This window comes from Saccopteryx bilineata, chromosome 11 (genome assembly GCF_036850765.1).
Source record: "Saccopteryx bilineata isolate mSacBil1 chromosome 11, mSacBil1_pri_phased_curated, whole genome shotgun sequence".
Classification (NCBI taxonomy): Eukaryota; Metazoa; Chordata; class Mammalia; order Chiroptera; family Emballonuridae; genus Saccopteryx; species Saccopteryx bilineata.
In genome coordinates, this window is record NC_089500.1 from 34,132,167 (window position 1) to 34,154,412 (window position 22,246).

Genomic DNA, 22,246 nt, shown 5'->3' on the forward strand with positions numbered 1-22,246 from the left:
GGCATTCATATTGGGAAAGAAGAAGTAAAGGTTTCACTTTTTGCAAATGATATGATCCTGTACATCAAAAACTCCGAAGACTCCACAAAAAGACTATTAGAAACAATAAACCAATACAATAAGGTCACAGGATACAAAATTAATATACAGAAGTCTGTTGCCTTCCTATATGCCAACAATGAAACATCAGAAAATGAACTAAAAAAAAATCCCTTTTAAGGTTGCAACAACAACAAAAAAAGAATATCTAGGAGTAAACATAACAAAGAATGTAAAGGATCTATATAATAAAAACTACAAAGCATTGTTAAAAGAAATAAAAAAATATACAATGAAATGGAAAAATATTCCTTGTTTTTGGATAAGAAGAATATAATAAAAATAACCATATTACCCAAAGCAATATACAAATTTAATGCAATTGACATAAAAATTCCAATGCTATTTTTTAAAGAAATGGAACAAAAAATCATTAAGTTTATATGGAACTATAAAAACTCCCAAATAGCCAAAGTAATCCTAAGGAAAAAAAATGAAGGTGGAGGATCATAATACCTGAGCTCAAATGATATTATAGAGCCACAATAATCAAAACAGCATAGTATTGGCAGAAAAGAAGACACTCAGACCAATGGAACAGAATAGAGAGCCCAGAAATAAAATGACATATATATGGTCAAATCATTTTTGATAAAGGAGCCAAAAACACACAATGGAGAAAAGAAAGCCTCTTCATAAATGGTGCTGGGGAAACTGGAGAGCCACGTGCAAAAGAATGAAACTCGACTACAGTTTGTCCCCTTGTACCAAAATTAATTTAAAATGAATCAAAGACCTAATATAAGACCTGAAACAATAAAGTACATAGAAGAAAACATAAGTACTAACCTCATGGACCTTGGTCATAAAGAGCATTTTATAAATTTGACTCCAAAGGCAAGGGAAGTGAAGGCAAAGATAAATGAATGGAACTTCGTCAGACTACAAAGCTTTTGCACAGCAAGAAAAACTGACAACAAAACAAACAGCCACCTAAATGGGAGATGATATTTTTCAAACAACAGCTCAGATAAGGGCCTAATATCCAAAATATACAAAGAACTCACAAAACTCAACAACAAACAAACAATCCAATAAAAAATGGGAAGAGGATATAAACAGACACTTCTCCCAGGAAGAAATATAAATGGCCAAAAGATATATGAAAAGATGCTCATCTTCACTAGCTATTAGAGAAATGCAAATCAAAACTACAATGAGATATCACCTCATATCTTTAGATTAGCTATTATCAACAAGACAGGTAACAACAAGTGTTGGAGAGGCTGTGGAGAAATAGGAACTCTCATTCTCTGTTGGTGGGAATGTAAATTAGTACAACCATTATGGAAGAAAGTACGGTGGTTCCTCAAAAAAATTAAGAATAGAACTCCCATATGACCCAGCAATTGCTCTACTGGTATATACCCCCCAAACTCAAAAGCATTGGTATGTAAATACCCCATGTTTATTGCAGCATTGTTCACAGTGGCCAAGACATGGAAACAACCAAAATGCCCTTCAATAGAAGATTGGATAAGAAGAAGTGGTACATATATACTATGTACTACTCAGCCATAGGAAATGATGACATCAGATCATTTACGACAATAGGGATGGACCTTGATAACATTATATTGAGTGAAATAAGTAAATCAGAAAAAACTGAGAACTGTATGTTTCCATACATAGGTGGTGGTTACCAGGTGGAGGGGAACGGAGGAGAGGGAGAGGTTGGGGAGGGGAAGGGCATAAAGAAAACGAAATAAAAGGTGATGGAGGACGATTTGACTTTGGGTGATGGGTATACAACATAATCAAATGTCAAAATGATCTGGAGATGGTTTCTCTGAATCTATGTACTCTAATTGATCAATGTCACCCTGTTAAAATTGTCTAAATAAAATTTTAAAAATTATCCAGATTATGGAGATGCAAATTATTTTCTAATTAAACATTTACTGATCTAGTATTATATACCAAGGAATACTCTAGGTATTAAAATTTCACAATAATTATCCCTAAATCCCTAAGCATTTTCGCTTGGTGAGCTCATTGTGCAGAGTAAGGATCTTATAGTGAAGAGATAATTTAAAATACAACATAGTAGTTTTTTTTTTAAACAATAGTGCCAAACTGAAATCAACCTAGATGCCCATTAATAAGAAAATGGACAAATTGTAGCTTAGCCATGCAATGGGATATTATTCAAAATAAAAAGAATGTAACAGTAATGCACACAAAAATATGAATAAATCCATAAATTTTAAAGCTAATTTAAGAAGTGAGAAACAAAGAAGTACATAAGTATAAGTACATACTCTAGAATCCCACTATATAAATGTGTGAAATATGCCAATTCTAACCTGGTAGTTGAAATCATCAGTCATTGCTTTGAAGTATGACTGTGAAGGATTATGGAAGAATTATACAGGATAATGGAAACGTTTGTTGTTTGATCCTTTTACTTAAACTGACTGAACAGTATACTTAATGTCTGAGTGTTCTGTTATATATAAATTACTAAAAATAAACAAATGAAAAATCCAAACTAGCATACTAAATGCTAAATCAGAAGGGAGCCACGGGAGGTAGAAGCACAGGGAAATAAGTAACTGAGCTTTAGCACTCAGGGAAAGCTTCATGGAAGACTGGACTGGTCAGAGGGGTTTTGCCGGGTGAACATGAATTTGCCAGTTGAAAGATATTATAGAGGAAAAGAGAACATTCATTTATTAATTTTTAAATTCATCTGCTCAAAATTATATTTCATTTATATTCTTCTTGGTACAATTTTAGGTCCTTATGATGTAGCAGTGACCACCACAAATGCAGTTTTTGCCTGCAGAAAGCTTAGGTTCTAATGAGAAGTCAGAAGTCACAGCGAGTTGTGTGGAATTTCCAGGGAAAGTTGAGTTCACTGTGATTAGCATGTGTTGGAATGGCAAAAAGATGAGGTGGGTAGTAGTAAGAAATTGGAACCAGATTAAGATTTAAATGTATAATAAAAGGAGTTTGAATTTTATCTTACAGGTGTGGGAAACTAGTAGAAATTTATAAATCTTAAATTGGTGTGGTTGTAATTTTTATCTTTATTTTTCAATTACAGTTAACATTTAATCTTGTATTAGTTTCAGATATAATTAATTTTTAAGGAAGATAATTTTGACTATTTGAGGATAGCTTGGAATAGGGAGAAATTAATGGATAAGTGATAAAAAGAATGCTGCTTTCTGAGTCTTAGCCAGAGTTGGCAGAAATTCTCAGTACATGTGCCATCTCATATTTTTGAGCCCATAGTAGACACTGCTAACTAACCCATAAAAGTACTCTTCCTCACCAAGTCAAAACAAGGCTTTACACACTACAGCCACATTGTCAAACATAGATTTGGCACATGTAATGAAACTTATTTGTAATTTCTAATCAAGGCTCCAGAAGGCATTTCCTGGGTTAGTAAATCAGAAGCCCAGTAGAAAAGGGGGACAGAGTAGATTGGATAGCTATTCTATAGGTAGGATTATTTGATTATTGGATAAAAGAATGATCCAGACTTTTAGATTTCAAATCTAGGTGACACTAACATTAATAATAACAATAATAATAATAATTGTAACAAATCATGGCACAGAATGCATTTGGATTCTTGGAGAAGTGTAATAATAAAGATTGACAAAGATCTCACTTCCAAATCTCATTAGTTAATCTTTGCATTTACTTCCCAGTAAAACTCTATGGTCGTGCCTCTGATCAATCAATGTAGAAATAAAGAACCTTTATTTCTAGACTTTAGTTTCTTGTCCTAATTAGGTCAAAATTTTTTACTTTGTGGTCAGATGTACATAACTCAGTTCCTACTCTCAGAGTTTTCCTAAAATTGTCTTTTTTCTGGGATTATGACTCACAAGATTGGCTTCTTTTATCTTGTTATCACCTCCTTTCAGATATACTTGTACATTAGAGGCCATTGGCCATGAACACCATATGTCTCTGTCCTATTAATTTTGTTATTTTTTTTGTTTTTTGTGGGTTTTTTTTCTCATTTTTTTGGAGTTGAAAACGGGGAGGCAGTCAGACAGACTCCCGCATGTGCCTGACTGGAATCCACCCGGCATGCCCACCAGGGGGTGATGCTCTGCCCATCTGGGGCATCGCTCTGTTGCAACCAGAGCCATTCTAGCACCTGAGGTAGAGGCCACAGAGCCATCCTCAGCGCCCGGGCAAACTTTGCTCCAATGGAGCCTTGGCTGCGGGAGGGGAAGAGAGAGACAGAGAGGAAGGAGAGGGGGAGGGGTGGAGAATGGATAGTAGCATCTCTAAAACTTAATTTTATTTGTCTCACTCTAGTTCTTAGTACTAAAGGTGTAAAAGGGACTTGACCACTCTTTCGGGTAATGATTGTATCTGTTAGTTAAGGGAAGATGCAAAAAGATGCAGTTCTCCTGCTCAATCACAGCCAAATACTGAATTATCTACAATGGTGACAAAAAGAGAGATGTCAAATGTCTAGATTGTCAGGTGAGCTCTAGATTTATATAAAAATAAATCAGCTTTCAAAGAAATTTAGTTTTTATCCTTTTCTTTTTACTATACAAACTATTAATAAATGTTAATTTAGTGAATTAATGAACAAGCAGGGAAAAAAGTGGCCTAAATGATACGTGGTTAATTAGTACCTTGAAACTGAAAGTTATTTGGACCTCAGGGGTAGCAACAGCACGTGTCAGGAAGCAGTGAAAAGTCACTCCAGTGAAAGAGTATCTGATAAGTAAAGCTCATTTGCCAGCGCCTGAACATATGGCAAAGCAATGTTTTCCCAAACTTCTTTGTTCTGGAAGGGATTGGCCTCCTAGTAACTTCGACTTACATTTGTGCTGAAGAGAGAATGAATATTCTCTATAAATACTTGGAATTACCTTCTCATTGAAGAGGCATAAACTTGGAATTCAATACTCTTTACTTGGGTAAATCATCAATTATGTAAAGAAGTGGAATTAAATTTTCTGTATTTTTGCAGATGAATTGCTGGTACAAAATTAATATGTTTTTTACAAGGTTTGCCTCTCAAAAAACTTAATTTTTTTAGGTTTAAATACTTCATTTTTTATGCTACTTTGACTTTATTCTGTTTTTTTTTCTTTTCCCAGAAATATTGCTTGTTTATATTTCTACATGTTATTTTTGTTTGTCTTTTAAAACGATATATAGTCAGTAACTCAAAAACTTTAACAAATGATAAGAATGCTGCAGATTAAATGTTCATAACTGGGTTTATGAACATATTAGTTTACATATAATTAGGGGGAATTTCTTCAATAAACAAGATATAAAAGCAAAGATATTTTTTAGTTCATAATCTTTTATGAATTATTTCCTTTACCCACATTTTGTTTGTTTGTAAAAGATGAGTGAACTGAAGCCTTGAGGGCCAGCAGAATCTGCCCGTAAGGCTAAACTAGAGTAGGGCTGCAAATGGCCACTTTGAAAATGAGCACATTCTGCTTGAGTAAGAGTGAAATGTATATTTTCCTGTCTCTTTCATCTTCGTAGGGATGGCCCCCGGGTTTGAAAAAGTTACTTATATTCCCTGTGCCCAGCTTACTGTATGTAAACTGAATAGTAGCAGCATCTGCCCCCAGAGTGGTGGAGAGGGTGAGGGACCACACCTGTGCATGTTAGCAGGGACTTAAGGCACAGAGACCATCTGCTGCTCTCCTCCTCCCTCAGCCCCATAGTTTCTACTCCATTTAACAACTTTTCTTTCATTTTATGCCCTACTCCTCCCTCAGCCCTATAGTTTCTACTCCATTTAACAATTTTTCATTTTATGCCCTACTTTTCCTCGTTGGGGGGGGGTCATTGACTTCTTTCCTTATTTTTATAAACCCATTTATTGATTAATGGCTGAATTTTACCTTGGCAAATCTTCTCTCAACTGTCCCTTCCGTCCCTTCCTGAGGCCTCCTTTATTTAATCTAGATACATCTTACATTTTACTGTTCCAGTAGTTGTTTTAAGGCACTGGCCTGATTTTGGAATTCTTATGTTATAGAACCCTTGAATTATTCCTACTGCAAGTAAAAATTTACATTACTCCCGAGTCTAACATACACGACTACATTCAGTCTATCTGAGTACTCTGTTCCATTCTCATCTACAACTAACTCCTCTACTCTGCTTTCTCAACCTTGGCTGAACATTAGAATTGCTAAGGGAGATATTTTAAAAACCCCATGTCCAGTGTACCCCTGACCTACTTAATCATATTCTCTAAGGTAGGAATCTAAGCATCAAACTATTTTTCAAAGTTCACCAGGAAATTCTAGTGTGTAGCCAAGGTTGAGAACTAGTCTTGCAGCATATTGGCTTTATCATTATCTACTTAGCAGACTCAACTATACTTCTAGTGGTGGGCTGTAAGTTCTTTCAGAAAGGGAAGCATATAAGATTTTCTTTTTTTAATCAGACAAAGTGATTTATCACAGTAACTTGTACAGAGTAGAGGTAATTTCCCCATGCCTTGCCAATATATGTCTTCATACTGCCCTCCTCCTGATGAGCATCTCTCTTGCAGAACTGTATTCCAAGGCTTCTGAGCATCCTTGTATAGTTGCAGTTAGCTATATTTTGGATACCTTTCAGTCTTCAAAGGCTGAGTCCTCCTCTTCTTTCATTACTCGTCACTGTGTCTCAGCATGGGATCACTGATCTGGCATTAGAAAGTGTTACAGCATCAACTGATAGGATAAGAGCAAGGGTACATTTCAGTTTAGATAGAGCCTCAAAGGTCTTGGTGAAAATTATATATTATTTATAGGTGGTCTCTCTGATTCTTGAGTTTAGGACTCCTAAAAACTGAATGATGCTACTTAAAATGAATGAGGTATTTATATTTATCTCACTATCTCTCTTTTTCCCATTATTATGTTGTTTTATTTATTGTTTATGAACTGGCAGCCCTTCCTCCTGCTTTTATTTCTAAATATTTCACTAAAATTGCTCTCTATCACATCAACTAGCTTATGAGGATGATTTTGACAGTTAGCATATGTTTGTTAACATGTAGACTGAGGAAGGAAAGATAATAACTGTTTTCATCGAGTCCTAGACAGTAAATGTGTTTTATTTGTCTTAGTTTGAATTCTCTATTATAATTTAAATTAGTAAAAAATTATTTCAGTAGATGTTATATTTGATATGTCAAAACTCTGACTATATAAGTATTGTTAATTGAGTGGAAAACGATCCCATTTTGATCTAAATAATATGCTTGAGTTATAGTCTAGTATCAGTGCCTATTCATATCTTGCCATATGACCTTCTAAGAAGTTAGAATCTCCTGTGGAGAATGGGAGTCAGAAGCATTGCAGGAGAGAGAGCTACCCTATAATGGTTCATTTTTTCTTCAGTGGTTCTTGTCTGGCTCCATAATACAGTTCAAAATGGTGAATTTCAAAAGCTGAATTTGAAACTCAGGAATAGTGTCTTCCAAATAGATTCTGTAAGGCAAAGAAGAGATATGTAGAACTGCATAAAGTCTTTTCACATGAATGACATTTTTTTCCATTATAATAATATCAGTATCTCTAAACTTGGTGTCTCATTGATCAATTTCATGATTGCCTTAAATATGTATGTGTATATGTACTATCTCATCAATTGGTAATTAGTAAGCTAGCAGAAAGTTAAGTGAGGATGACTAGTTTTTGAGCTTGACCATTGTTTCCTTCAATTTCATTTTAGTGTGCTAATGTAATATAATAAGGGTATTAAATAAACCAGTCATTTTTTGAGCACAGACTTGCTATCATAGACTCAATTTATAAATTTGATTAATTTTGTATCATATTAGCTCTAATATAAAATTTTTATAATAGTAATTATATTTTTTATAACACCTTGAAGTGTCAGGTTAGATCAATTAGATTTTGAAATTTTATCGGAAGCTTCTTATGTCAACAGATGATCACAGGACTGTATTATAAGACATTGACTTAATTCATTAAATATGTCATTCAGATATTTTGACTGACAAAACCAGTGGTATTTTAGAGCTAGCTTGTACTAGCTTATGAGAGCTAATAATTAATTTTTGGAATTTTTTTTTGTGTGTGTGTGTATGTGTGTGTGTGACAGAGACAGAGAGAGACAGAGGGACAGATAGGGACAGACAGACAGGAAGGGAGAGAGATGAGGCACCTTTGTTGCGGCACCTTTGTTGTTCATTGACTGCTTTCTCATATGTGCCTTGACTGGGGGAGACTACAGCAGATTGAGTGACCCCTTGCTTGAGCCAGCGACCTTGGGCTCAAGCTGCTGAGCCTTGCTCAAACCAGATGAGCCCGCGCTCAAGCTGGCAGCCTTGGGGTCTCGAACATGAGTCCTCGGCATCCAATCCGATGCTCTATCCACTGAGCCACCTCCTGGTCAGGCTAATTTTTGGGATTTTATAGGGCATTTTGAAATACAACTATTGAAAGTAAATAATGGACTTATTAAGTAATTTATATTGAAAAGTGGTAAATACTCAAAACTATCACTGTCTAATTATTTTACAACTGTGTACTATTATCTATACTCTTAAGTTGTGTTTATTCTGGTCTGTAATTACAATATGGTAAAAACACTATATAATAGCACATTATTGGACATCTCCTTCCAACTCTGAGTTCATTGACTTCACATAAGTATCTTGAAATATGCTATAGGGGAAGTACTTATACCACAGAAATCAGTAAATGCCACAAATCAGGGCTAGACTTATTTATTTTTATTGTCTTCTTTGTGCTGAAGCTATAGAAAATTTCAGTTTAATAAGTAAAATTTATACAAGGGAGAGATAATTCAATAGTAGCTCACATGTCATATTAAATTATAAAAAAACTTATTGGGAAAGGGACTCCGTTTGACAATGAAATTCCGTTTGACATACTACAGTGCAATTGAAACTATAGGCTGGTTAGACACAAGAGTTCAGCAAAAGTCAACAAAACCATTCCATTAGAATTAGTTGTTTAATAGATAAAAGTGAAGTGGTTATCAGGGAGAGGGGGACTTCATGAGGAGGGTGTGGGGAAGGGTGTAAAGAGAGACAAATATAAGATGATGGAAAATGATTTGACTTTAGGTGATGGGTATACAACATAATCAACTGTTCAAATGTGATAGATATGTTTACCTGAAACTTATGTCCTTATTGATCAATGTCACCCTGTTAAGTTTAATTTTCTAAATAAAATTTAAAAAAAGAATTGTTTATATGGAATTTAAAATAAAATGTAGTGGACATTTTATTATTTATAAAGTGTATGCTACACATCCTTGATATTGTTAAAATAAATAATAAACTAGGGATTTATGATTTTTTGTGAGACAGTTATTAAATGTTTAATAGCACTATAAACCTTGGTGATTGAGTTGCTTCCATTTCCGCTGTAAGTTCGTGCGTTTGTGGACTGTTTAAATTTGTATTGTCTGAGCATCTCTTCATGTGTTTGTTTGTTTTTCATAAAGTTCAAATATGAAGAAAACTATTGGATACCACATAGTTTAACAGCTTTATTGAAATATAACTCACATATCACACAACCCATCCATTTAAAGTGTACAATTCAATGTTTTAGTATAGTCACATCATCAAATTTTAGAAAAATTTTATCCCTTCTAAAAGACATTTGTATTCATTACTAATCAATTCTCATTCCTCCTCTTCCCTAATCCTAAGCAACCAATAATTTACTTAACATCTACATAAATTTTTCTCTTTTGTACATTTCATAGAAAAAGAATTACCAATATCTGGCTTTAGGGGTCTGGCTTCTTTTATTACCTTAATGTCTTCAAGTTTCATCTATGACATAGTGTGAATCAATACTTTATCCTTTTTGTATGGCAGAATAATATTTCTATGTATGTTCATACCATATTTTGTTTATATATTTATCAGTTCCGGGCCATTTTAATTGTTTCTACTTTTTTGGCTATTATGACTATGTTGCTATTTCATACAGTAAATTTTGTGTGAAGGTATGTTTTTATTCTTCTTGAAAAAAATATATAGTTGTAGACTTGTTAAATCATCTAGTAAGTCTATGTTAATTTTTCATGCTACTGCCAGATGTTTCCAAAGCAACTGCATCATTTTGCATTCTAATCAGCAATGCATGAGATTCCAATTTCTCCCGATTTTTGCAAATACTTAGTATTTTTATTATAACAAATCTTGTAAATGTGAAGCAGTTATTGACATTTTGATTTACATTTCCCTGATTACGAAGGATGTTGAACATCTTTTCTAGTGCTTATTTGCCATTTGAACATCTTCTCTAGAGCAATGTCTATTCAAATTCTTTAGCAGTTTTTTAATTCTGTTATTAGTGTTTGTACTGTTGAGTTGTAAATGTCTCTATATATTATGGATGAAAGTCCCTTATTAGATTTATAATTTTCAAATATTTTCTTCCATTTTTGTGATTTGTCATTTCACTTTTTTGATGCTATCATCTGCAGCATAGAATTTTTATATTTGGTGGTTCAATTTATCAATTTTTTTGTTGCCTTTGGTGTCATAACTAAGAAGACCTGCCTTAAAAAAAGGTTTAAAACATTTACTCCTATATTTTCTTATACAAATTTAAATTTTAGCTCTTTTGTTTCAATCTGTGATCCATTTTGATTTAATGTTCATGTATGATATGAGGTAGGGATTCTACTTTAGCCTTTTGCATGTGGGTATTCAATTGTCTCAGCACTATTTGTTGAAAAGATTATTCTTTCCCCACTATATTGTTTTGACACTTCTGTTGGAAATGAATTGAAAATAAAGGTTTATCTATAATTTCAACTCAATTCCATTGATCTATGTATCTCTTCTTATGCCAGTACCATGCTGTCTTTATTTAGATTTATAGTAAGTTTTAAAATCAAGAAGTGTGACTTCCAAATTTATTCTTTTAAAATATTATTTTGGTTATTCTCAGTATATGTGCATTTATGTATGAAATTTAACTTGTCAATGGTAAATTTTGAGATGAAATTACTCTGGATATTCTGGTTGGGCCCTTAATGCTATCATATAAGATGGATTCTTATAAGAGAGAGAGAGACACACAGAGGAGAGATACATCAAAGGGAGAAGATAATGTGTTAAGGCCTCAAGCCATGGAACACTGGCTATCATCAGAAGCTGGAAGAGACAAAGAATGGATTTTCCCCTAGCTTCCAGAGGGAATGCAGCCTTGCCGCCATGTTGATTTGGATTTATGGTCTCCGGGTCTATGAGAGAATACATTTCTCTTGTTTTAAGCCACAAATTACCATTTTGTGGTAATTTGTTACAGGAGCCATAGGAAATTAATATACAACTTCAGCAATGATTTGTTTTATATTTTTTTGTGCTGGACTTTAAACTCCACAAAGACTCTGGGTACCTGTCTCATATACTTTAGCACTTGGCAGAGAGCTTGGCAGTATTTGGTCTATGGGGAATACTTTTTGAAGGAATAAATAAATAGGCTGTGATCCCACATCACTCATAGTGTACTAACTAAGCACAATTACTCTATTTCTGGTTAACAAGCAAAGGAACTGAGAGGAAAAATTTTATGCCTAAGAGAAAAGAAGACAAAGTTTTATGGGTGGTTTTGCTGGTGGGTAGAGTTAGAATTTGGATTTCTAGCAAAGGAAAAATAGACATTCTCTGAGGAGTAGTGGCTGGGCAGGAGTGGTAGCGTTGGTGTCTGAAATGGTGCTTCTCATACAATTCCTTGTCCCATGCCCCATGCACCATCTCTGCATGCTGACTACATATTGCTCTGGCATCACAAGGCAATGAGAGATTATGTATGTGGCCTAGTATAGAAGAGTGACAAATGAGATGGTAAAGGAGAGACGTAAGAAAGGTCTGAAACCTACTTAAAATCCACATGCATCATTTGTGGCAGAGCACATCACATTGAAGAAAGGCAAAATAACTGTCTGTTTAGCTTTATGTACAACTTCACATATACACTGCTCACAAAAATTAGGGGATATTTCAAAGTGAATATGAAGCAATAAAAAAAGAAGCATTTGATTTTTTAATTAAACAAGAACATCAGAAAAGCAAACAAGTGAAAGAAAGTTGTTCAATTATGCAAATAATATGCAAAACCAACTTTTATTTCATTGGTGAAAATACAGTATACAAAAGGCTAAAAGTGGAGTATCTGCACCTTCCCTGATCCCCTAATTTTTGTATAGACCTGCTTTAGGCACTGCTACTTCTGAGGCCTATTGTAAGTCAGAAATAAATTAAACATCAAACTAACAAGAAACACCATGTAACTTGCTTTCAGTTATATAGTGACTACTGTTCAAAGAGGCTCTTGTCATTTGACTCATTGACTACATAATAATTTTGCTGAGATTAATCACCCCTTGTGAAGGAAACTCACATTGCAGAGATGTAGGATTATATTTTATTCTTATCTCATTCCAAATTTATTTCTTATTTCTATCACATTGGGAAATTTGGCTCTTTGCTACAATTCCCACTGTAATGGCTTTTGTCCTACTTGATCACCCATGTCATATTCTATTTCTTTAAGAAGCTACTTTGGCAAGAGGTGATAACTTGATTCTCTGAACTCCTATTTTGTTTATGTTTTTATCATGATCATCAAAATTATAAGAGCCACCATTAGTTGTTTGTTCACTATATATGCCAAATATTGAGTTATATACTTTACATATTATTATTATTTCATTTGATTCTTACCATTCTGTTAAATGAGCTCTATTGTCTCTGTTTTCCAGTTCAGAAAACTAAGAGAGATTTAAGTGATTTGCATATAATATACAACTTCTGATTGGAGGATTCAAAATTTACACCTAGATAATTTCTAGAGCTCACATTTTTAACCTTTAACACATTCTATCCCTTAGTCTAACACTAATAGCATAAGAAATTAATTTTCTTTCCTAGATTATATTTCATATTTTTATTTTTCTAATAAAAATTTCCAGCAATGCAATAAATATTGATTGGATGAATGAATCAATAACTGGAATAAAATTATTGTAATAAAACCATTACTGGTCCTTAAATATGTATTAGAGTAATTTAAGAAAGTTTTACTGATATAGCTATAAAAAAGTCATCATAAAACCTTAAGAAAATGATATTTATGGGTAAGCATAATTAACTATGTCAAGTAACTTTTTTCATGTTTCTTAAAGTTCTACATGTAAATAACATAAAATGATGAGATATTTATTCATGATTTAAAATTCTATCTAGATGATTTGTTTTAGTTTGTGAAAATGTTTTTGTTTAATCTACTTTATGTGTTAATTTTGTGTTAAATGCAGTTTTTTTTTTAGAGGAAGAGAGAGAGAGAGAGAGAAATATTAACTTACTATAGTTGTGCATTCATTGATTGCTTCTCATACATACCTTGACTAGAGATTGAACTGGTGACCTCAAACTCAAGGTGGCTACTTTGGGCTCGAGCTGGCAACCCCATGTCTTGAACCAGTGATCCTAGCACTCTGGTTAATGCTCTGTTCACTTCACCACCACCCATCAGGCTAAACACACTTGTTGGGTTTTTTTTTTTTTTTTTACTAATTTTGTGCTTTTTCTGTTTTGTTTTGTTTTCAGGATGGCACTGGGGTAGACGAGAAGCTGTCCTTACGGCGGGTAGCTGTGGTTGAAGATTTCTTTGACATTATCTATTCGATGCATGTGGAAACAGGGCCAAATGGAGAACAAATTCGGAAACATGCCGGACAAAAGAGAACTTACAAAGCAGTAAGTTAAAAAGTCATAAATAAATAAATAAATAAATAAATATGGCATGCATGAAATATTTATTTAAGTGGGTTAAATAATTATAAATATTCTGTCTTCAGCCTAAATTAGACCATACTATGGTCACACCCAGCATTTAAACTATAATTTAATTATTACTGATTCTGTTTTGGTCATGTATTCACCAAGTCTACTATATATCATTTAAACCTGTCTCTAGAATTCTCATATTGTTTTCTTTGAATATACCTACTATGTGGTAGTCCAGTCAAATGCCCCCAAATGGGAAGATATATTTGTTTTATGTCTCCAGGATATCATAGTATGTGAATTATGGACTGAAATATGAATTTTTATACTACCACTACAGTTTGAACATTCCTTCCCCTTCAAATCATATTACTATGTTTAAGTAGTTCCTATTGAATACCTATAATTACATGAATAAGAAAATTTCATGTACTTTTTAAATGTTTCATATAAATACCTTTGTACCAAAGGGTATGCATTTCTTAATTTTTCAGAATAGATTATTAAATGTTATGTTCATAGATTTAATGCCCTTGAACATTTTTAAATGAATATATATAGTGTTTATATTATAAATTATGTGAAAAGCAGATTTAATTAATTAACTGTTAGATATTGAAATATATATTGTCAAAATAGAGTAATATTATTTCCAAAATGTCTAATTGTACTTACCTTTTGATCTAGACACTTTAATCTAGTTTTTTATTTAATTAAAATGTTTATGAAACCATCTTAATATAGATATTTCATCCTTTCTAGGAAAATTGAAGAGTGAATAATTCTTTTCCATTATGAGCAAAGTGTACATCAGAAGTACTATATCAACAATCAGAACATTCTTTTTTAGAATTCTTATTAAACTTTGCTTTTGGCTGCCTTTTATTAACTGTTTTCAGCTATATTGATACACAATATCAGTCTGGATCCATTTTTTTTTCAGATACAGAAAAATGTGTGAAATGCTCAAAGTTTCAAATACAGGTACATATGTTTGAAAATTAGCTACTGAGCATAAGAAATAGCTTCTTTTCCATAACTATTTTTTGCTATATTTCCAGGGTCATATTGAATCTTTGTAGTTGCATAATAACCCCCTAATACATGTTGTATTTATCTCTCCTTCTCTATGGTTTTGTTTCTTGGCTGTTTCCAAATTGCATGGTTTGTGGGCAGGCACTACTATAAATTTCCTTATATAATTCTGCCACATAAACTTTCTTTTGACTTATATATCTCAGGAGACATTCTTATCATAACTAATGGCAATGACCTATCTTCTTTAGTATATTTTTATGTAGACTAATATTACTGAACATGCTCATTTCACCTGTCTTCTAAGCCAGGGTTTCATCTCTGGATGGCACTAGGAAAATAATTGCATATTGATCTACTAATATCACTAACTGTGTACTCTTATAATAGTTTATTTTCATGAAATAGCTACCTGAACTTGATAGAACTTTGTAAGGTAGATGTACATAAGTTTAATTGTATTAAATGAAAAACAAACAAGAAACGAGTGGCTTCATTGTCTGTAGTAGAGTGGCAGCCAAGTCTGATTAGGTGCCTAACGCAACTTAAAATAATTTAATCTTTCCAGTGTCCTAGTTAGAGATCTTTAACCAAAGTAGAATTATGGGTCAATAATATAGACTCAAATATCTCACCCTTTTTTTTCTTAAATGAAGTGTGGAGAGTCTGATCCATTCCCATTTTGCATGCTAAATATATCCAATAAACTGGTAAACACTTTTTAAACATATATAATTTTGCATTAACATTATGAAGACATTTTCAGCATTTTGGGGCAAGGATATCAACTTTTAAAGCATAAGCAGCATCTAAAACATCATTTATTTCCTCTTAAGAACATTCTATTTGAAGATTCTTTTCTTTACCAAGTTTATTGTTTATTTTCACATCAAAAGTGTTTTCACCTTTTCTTAATATCATGAAGGTTCTTTCTTGGCCTCTTTTACCTTCTGGTATCTCTAAATTGAGTCCTAATTAGCAAACATTTCCATTTTGTGGAGAAATAACTCATCATAGAAAAACATGCTGCAATGCCAGCAAAACTGTGCACTTGACTCTACCATGAACTTAAGTCTAATGTTAAAAATTAATATCAATGTTCAATTAATGGAGCATAAAACTAAATGCAGTTTGAAATGGAATGGTTTAGTGCTATTATGTTCCTAGACTGTTGGGGTCAGAGTTAAGTTCTCAATACCAATACTGGAATTGGCTAGTCATTAGTAGAATTAGCTAGATACCTATTGCAATTATAATGGTTTCATTAAGTTTAAGATTTTTTCTACTTCTAACACATTAGTTCATAGAGCATGCATGATTATGTTTATTGACCTTCTTTTTCTTCCTTTTACTACATGGCCAAGAAACCCTACTTATATAACTAATCATTCAAATGTGTCATATTGTCTTAATAATATTATTAATAGATTTAGTGGTCATTTTATTTACTTTGCCTTTTTTGCAAATCTTCCTATGTTTTCACTCTGCAGGAAAATGGTGGTCCTTTAATATTGGATTAACTTTGAATGCTATTTGTTTTTACCTCTCTGCAGTATATCATTCCTTGAAATATCTAGGCATTTATATAATTTAAATTTTATTGCAAACTGATCTGACTGTTGATGAAATTGGTGGGTATATGTTCTATTACTCATGAGTTCTTTGAAAAACAATCCACATAAAATGACACATTTTGGGAATATGTAGAGGCTATTCTAGTTATTATTTTCAGTTATTGTTGAATTCTAGTGTTGTAGGTCTTTCCTCTGTATTTGTCACTGTTTCCATATTAATTGTAATTGGTGCATTGAATGAGTTTTCTTCCACGAACTTGATTGTGGCAAACTGTTGATTATATACATTAACAGAGTGAAGAAGAGGTGTGGCTCATTCAATTATCATATATATTTGAAAAAATATGTCTTTGTACAGAGAATAGCATGCAGGTACTTACAATTTCAGAGTCACTTCAAAATTAATAATGCAACATTATAAACAAAAGCTAATGTGGGATGTTGTTCTGTGTTCTAGTCTTTAACTCATCTCAACTTCTGCCTGAACTCCACCTTCCAGGATGCATCACTTTCCTCTGGCTTTTATCACTTCTGTTCTATCACAGGATAAGCCCAACTGCCTTTTCAGAGTTTTCTTAACTCAGGGTCCCATTAAAGGGTTAAGTTTCAAAGTTTTTTTTTCTTGAAAAAACATGAAAAATTAGAATAACTGTTAGAAATCCAGGAACTAAGAGGCAAAGTTAGTGTTTTCAGTAGAGAGAACAGTCTGCCTATATATGTATATATGCATAAACACACACACATACAACTTGTAGTGTGATAACGTAAACTACCATGTATTACTCATACATGCAGCCGCTAATAATTAGATTAGTTTAACTCAGAGTGGAGAGTATATGCTACAGCTAAAAGAAAAAAAAAAAAAGGCTAGAAGCCAGACCAACTCGGTTTCACATTTCAAATCTAGCACTTGCTGTCTGTGTTATTTTTGGCAAATTGTTTAGTTTTTTCCCTCTTTCTGCCTAGAGGGAGATAATGGTACATGTGGAATAGTAACATAAATGTGCTAAGATAAGCTTGGCATATGGTAAACTCTTGAATATTGTTATTTCTCCTTCTTTATCCAATTTCTGTACATGTTCCAGGTAGGAGGACAAACAGGACAATAAACATAGGTCTGTCACTGCTGTGATTATATTACAGTATAATTTTCTCTGCTTGCCCCATGCCTCTGTGTTGGGAGAGAGGGATGGTAATAACCCATGCACTGTTTGTGTGCATCCTGAAGATGTCAGTATCCCTGGGCAGGCCACAGTGTAACTTTTCCCCAAGGTTTGACTGGGAAGATAGAACATGTGGAAGAAGGCCAGAGTTCCTGTGTTTGGTAGCTCTCTTGCTAGATTAAATTTAGGAGAATTTTAGTTCTTTCATTTGCTTTTCCCAGAGGTTAATATTAATATTTGGAAAAATTTAAAAATAAGTTTTATTTAAAGAATTTGTTTATTTATTGGATATTTCTTTCTAGGGACATACTATAGAAAAATAATATATCCTGCAGAATTTCTACATTCCTACTCTGAAAACAAAAAGGAAAATCTTTTCTATAAGATCTGGTACACTTAACCTCAAAACTTTAATTAGCGTCATTTTTTTTCCTTTTTAATAAACATATTTATTGGTTTGGCATCTTTGCTGCTCAATAGGCTGTTTTAACCTGCACTAGTTTTGGCTACCTTGTCATATAAAAATCCCCAGAATTCCTGTCAAAGTATAGTGAGACTAATGGGCACAATTTGTAGCCATTTTGATTTGAAAAAATAGCGCTAAACAATAATCCAGGAGTTCCACACCATTAATTTAACTATCTATCTATTTATTTATTTTTGGCTTAGGCTACATTTTACTCACATATAAAATGAGAAGGTTATATTTCAGTTTTCTTGAAACTCTGAAGGAGTAACACCAAGGATAATGGTGGAGGGGTTCATTACTGTACTGGAGGACATGATGAAGATGCTAACCAAAGTGAGTAACAGGTTGGCACTAATAATCTAGGAAATGAACAAATGCAATACACTGCCCTTTGAATGTAGATGATGTTGTTTATTTCAATTTATTACTATAAACTCTAGTGGCGTAAATAAATAACTGTTCTGGTTACCAAAATACAGATAAAAACTTAAAATTATTCCAAATTTAAATGTTTTTTATAGACATTCTTTAATATTGAACTCCATGATACTGTTACACAATAAGTCAGTGCTTTAGAAGTATATTTTACAACTAGTACATTTTGGAGAGTTTATGAATATGAAACACTACTCAGTTATAAATATTTTATGATATTTTTGTGGAGTTCTTTTGTTTGTTTTTCTTTGGTGGGGCTAGAGTATATGTTAAAAGTATACAATCCCTGATGGTGGAAGACCATGTCTGTTTCTCATATCACTCTGTAAGCACAGCTTAGCCAAAGATCTGTCTCATAAAAGGTACTTAGTAAGTACTTGCTGAAGGACTAAATTCTCCTCGTCTCTGTGAAGTTCTTGCCTTTTGATACCAACTAAAAGTGTAAAGAAGTTACTTTAAATAGAAATTATGAAATTAAATCAAAGCTGTAGCCCATGGCTGGAAAGATTGCACACTATACAACTCATGTTTACATTGAATAGTAGATTTATGTAACTCTAAGGCTCTGAGTAAGTCAAAATAAATATTTAACACACATTCTTTCTGTTTGCTTTTCAGAGAAGATTTTGATGCTTCACTAAATAATGCTATTCTCTTTGAGGCAGGATATAAACACATTACTTTTTCATGCATTGTTTTATTTTTATCAGATATACACCCATACCCATGTATTCCCCCTCACATATATATAGGTTTCACACAGGTGATTTCTAAATATCAAAGATAGCCTTTTAAACATGGTATGCATAATATTAAACCCATTTTTATGTTAAACAGTCCCACTGTTTTTGATGACTAAAAATAAATTATTCTGACTGATAAGTCAGATGTGTAACATATCTCAGAAAGAAAAAATCAGTGGCGTGGAAATTAGAGTATTAAATAGCAATCCTAAATCAGAAGAGTGTACTGCCATTCATGAAAGTTGATTTGTTTCTCCCTATATGAGAATATAGGTATAGTTAGAATTATCACAAGTGGGCAAGAGTAATAGTAGAAAATGCTTTATACTAAGAACATGGTAGTAGAGACCACCAAAAGATATAAGAGCTCACCAAAACCAGTTTATTATTAACTCATGTCAAAAACCTTATCATTATAATTTTTACATTAAACAACAATGTCCCAGTAAATAGATATATTCTTTGAAAGGAGATTAATCTTGGAGTAACCTCATTAACTGTAACGTCCAGCCTAGTAAATTGCTACTTTAGTGCACCCTTGTGGTGAAAATGAATCAATGCAGCTTTTAAAACGACTCGGAATGTATAATACCTATACCATGCAGATCCAGAGATATAGGTATTCCTGGGTATTGTGATGGTGTAATACGTAAAATCTTATGAATTCCCAAAGTATATGCATGGGTGAATCTGTATAGATACCTATATGTGTTTTTAATTTGGGTATAATTTAATAGGAAGAACTAGTGTGAAGTAGTAGAAAATGGTGTCGGCTAGGATGTCAGCAAGACGTGGATTTAAATCCTGATAAGGAAAGTTCTATATGTATGATTTTTGCGTGGGTTATTAGTAAGTGTTATTAGTAGGTATTTTTGAAGCTCACAAATAATATATGTGAAATTTTAACATAATAATTACTTCAAACATTATTATATTGAGGTAAATATATAGGAACATGCTTTTAAAAATGTATACGAAGTTATTTGTGGGGTGACTGATGCTATACTGCTACGCAGCTTTTTCTCATTAATTAGGCATTGAGAGGTCTATTTCTTTCTTTCTTTCATCTGTGCTCCTTAGTGACATATGGATACAGCCCACACTGTATTCATTCATGATGTTCCCAGAATTGAGATTATTTACTTGCTTTATTTGTAACAGTCTTCGTCATTTCATGATATGTAAAAAGAAACTAGCCTTCCCTGTTTTTGTTTATCTTTTTATCTGCTCTACTCTTTATCTTCCCCTCCACTTTTTTTCCTGGGAATGTCCTCTCTGATGAACTTATATGCCAACCACACTTTAGCATGGCTCTGCTCCTTGACCATAGTAACAAAGAGGTGAATCCTGAAAGACACTGGTCTGGTGACTTCGATGCTGCTTCTGAGAATTTGGGATTTGGACCAAGACATTTCTATTTTGGTGTGCTTTTTCTCTTTGGTGTAAAACATGTAAATATGATATGATGCCTTTTGTTATATGTATCCATTAGTTGTATATTGTTTGTATAGTCTAAAGCAGTGCTCTCAAAAAGGCACTGTAGGTTTTTGTTTGTTTGTTTGTTTTTGCATTTTTCCAAAGCTGGAAACGGGGAGGCAGTCAGACTCCCGCATGCGCCCAACCGGGATCCACCCGGCATGCCCACCAAGGGGCGATGCTCTGCCCCTCTAGGGCGTTGCTCTGTTGTATCCAGAGCCATCTAGCGCCTGAGGCAGAGGCCACAGAGCCATCCTCAGTGCCCCGGCCATCTTTGCTCCAATGGAGCCTTGGCTGCGGGAGGGGAAGAGAGAAACAGAGAGGAAGGAGAGGGGGAGGGGTGGAGAAGCAGATGGGCGCTTCTGCTGTGTGCCCTGGTCGGGAATCGAACCTGGGACTCCTGCACGCCAGGCCGATGCTCTACCACTGAGCCAACTGCCCGGGGCCACACTGTAGGTTTTTTGGAAGACAATTCACATTGTCTCTAGTACTCCAAGCTATTTAATATCCTTAACTTCTTAGTATTAAGTTCCATTATACAAGCCCCAGTTATTGTGATAAAATGCATCCCTACTTCCCATTTCCAAAAGTCACATGAAGAGCACAGTAAACACCCCAAGTTGAGAAACATTTTATAAAGGAAACCATGTGGCCAATTCTCCACTTAGTATCTCAGAAAAATGTGTTCATTATCTGCCAGTTGTTGAGCAATTCAAGAATTCAGACGATGAATTCTGCATGTGTGGCACATCATTACCATCTCACCTATTCTGCACTTTGCCTGCATGCAAGGGTTGTGTAACTTACGGAACTCCTTTGTGGCATGAAGGGAAACATTTTCCATTTTCCTGCATTTCCCCTAAGATGGCTAATTCTTGCCTGCTTCAAGTGATTGCAACATTATTCTCAGCTATCTCTTTCAAAAGAAGTGCAACTTTTCCACTAACTCACAGGGGTATTAAAGGAGACCTCAACAAAGGGAACTGCAAGGGAAGACAGCGAGAGCTTGGGTGTGCTAATGAATTTAAGAGCATAAAGGTTAGATTCTGCTTGTTCTCCCCTCAGCTCCAGTCTCTCTTCAAGAAAAATCAAGGGAAATCAATTTTCTATACTCCCGATGTGTGACTGGGTATTTTAATGTAGCTCCTCATGCTGCAAGTAATTGTATAAACACTTGACTTGCTGACTCATTTTATTTGCATGCAATATTTACGAACTGTCTTTATTTTACTGTTTGAAAACATGTATGAAGAAAATCTTTTCATTGCCCATCTGCTCACTTTTTTCATCTAATATAAGAATTCTCTGTTATGACAGTGTTTCTTTTCTTTCTTTCTTCTTTTTTTTTTTTTTTTTTTACAGGGACAGAGAGAGTCAGAGAGAGAGACAGACAGGGACAGACAGACAGGAATGGAAAGAGATGAGAAGCATCAATCATCATTTTTCATTGTGAGACCTTTAGTTGTTCATTGATTGCTTTCTCATATGTG

At 33.7% G+C, this 22,246-nt stretch overlaps 1 protein-coding gene across 6 annotated transcripts in view; it reads left to right on the top strand.

Moving 5' to 3' along the window:
* NOL4 (nucleolar protein 4) overlaps nt 1-22,246 on the top strand; it is a 356,147-nt gene that overhangs the window by 73,830 nt on the left and 260,071 nt on the right. For 3 of the 6 annotated variants that reach the window (XM_066246992.1, XM_066246993.1, XM_066246994.1), the window contains exon 2: nt 13,682-13,831. In XM_066246992.1, the coding sequence (XP_066103089.1) occupies nt 13,682-13,831 (150 nt within the window). Of the gene's footprint in view, nt 1-13,681; nt 13,832-14,782; nt 14,846-22,246 lie in introns of those variants that run through there. The other 3 variants (XM_066246995.1, XM_066246997.1, XM_066246998.1) reach the window with 2 other exon arrangements.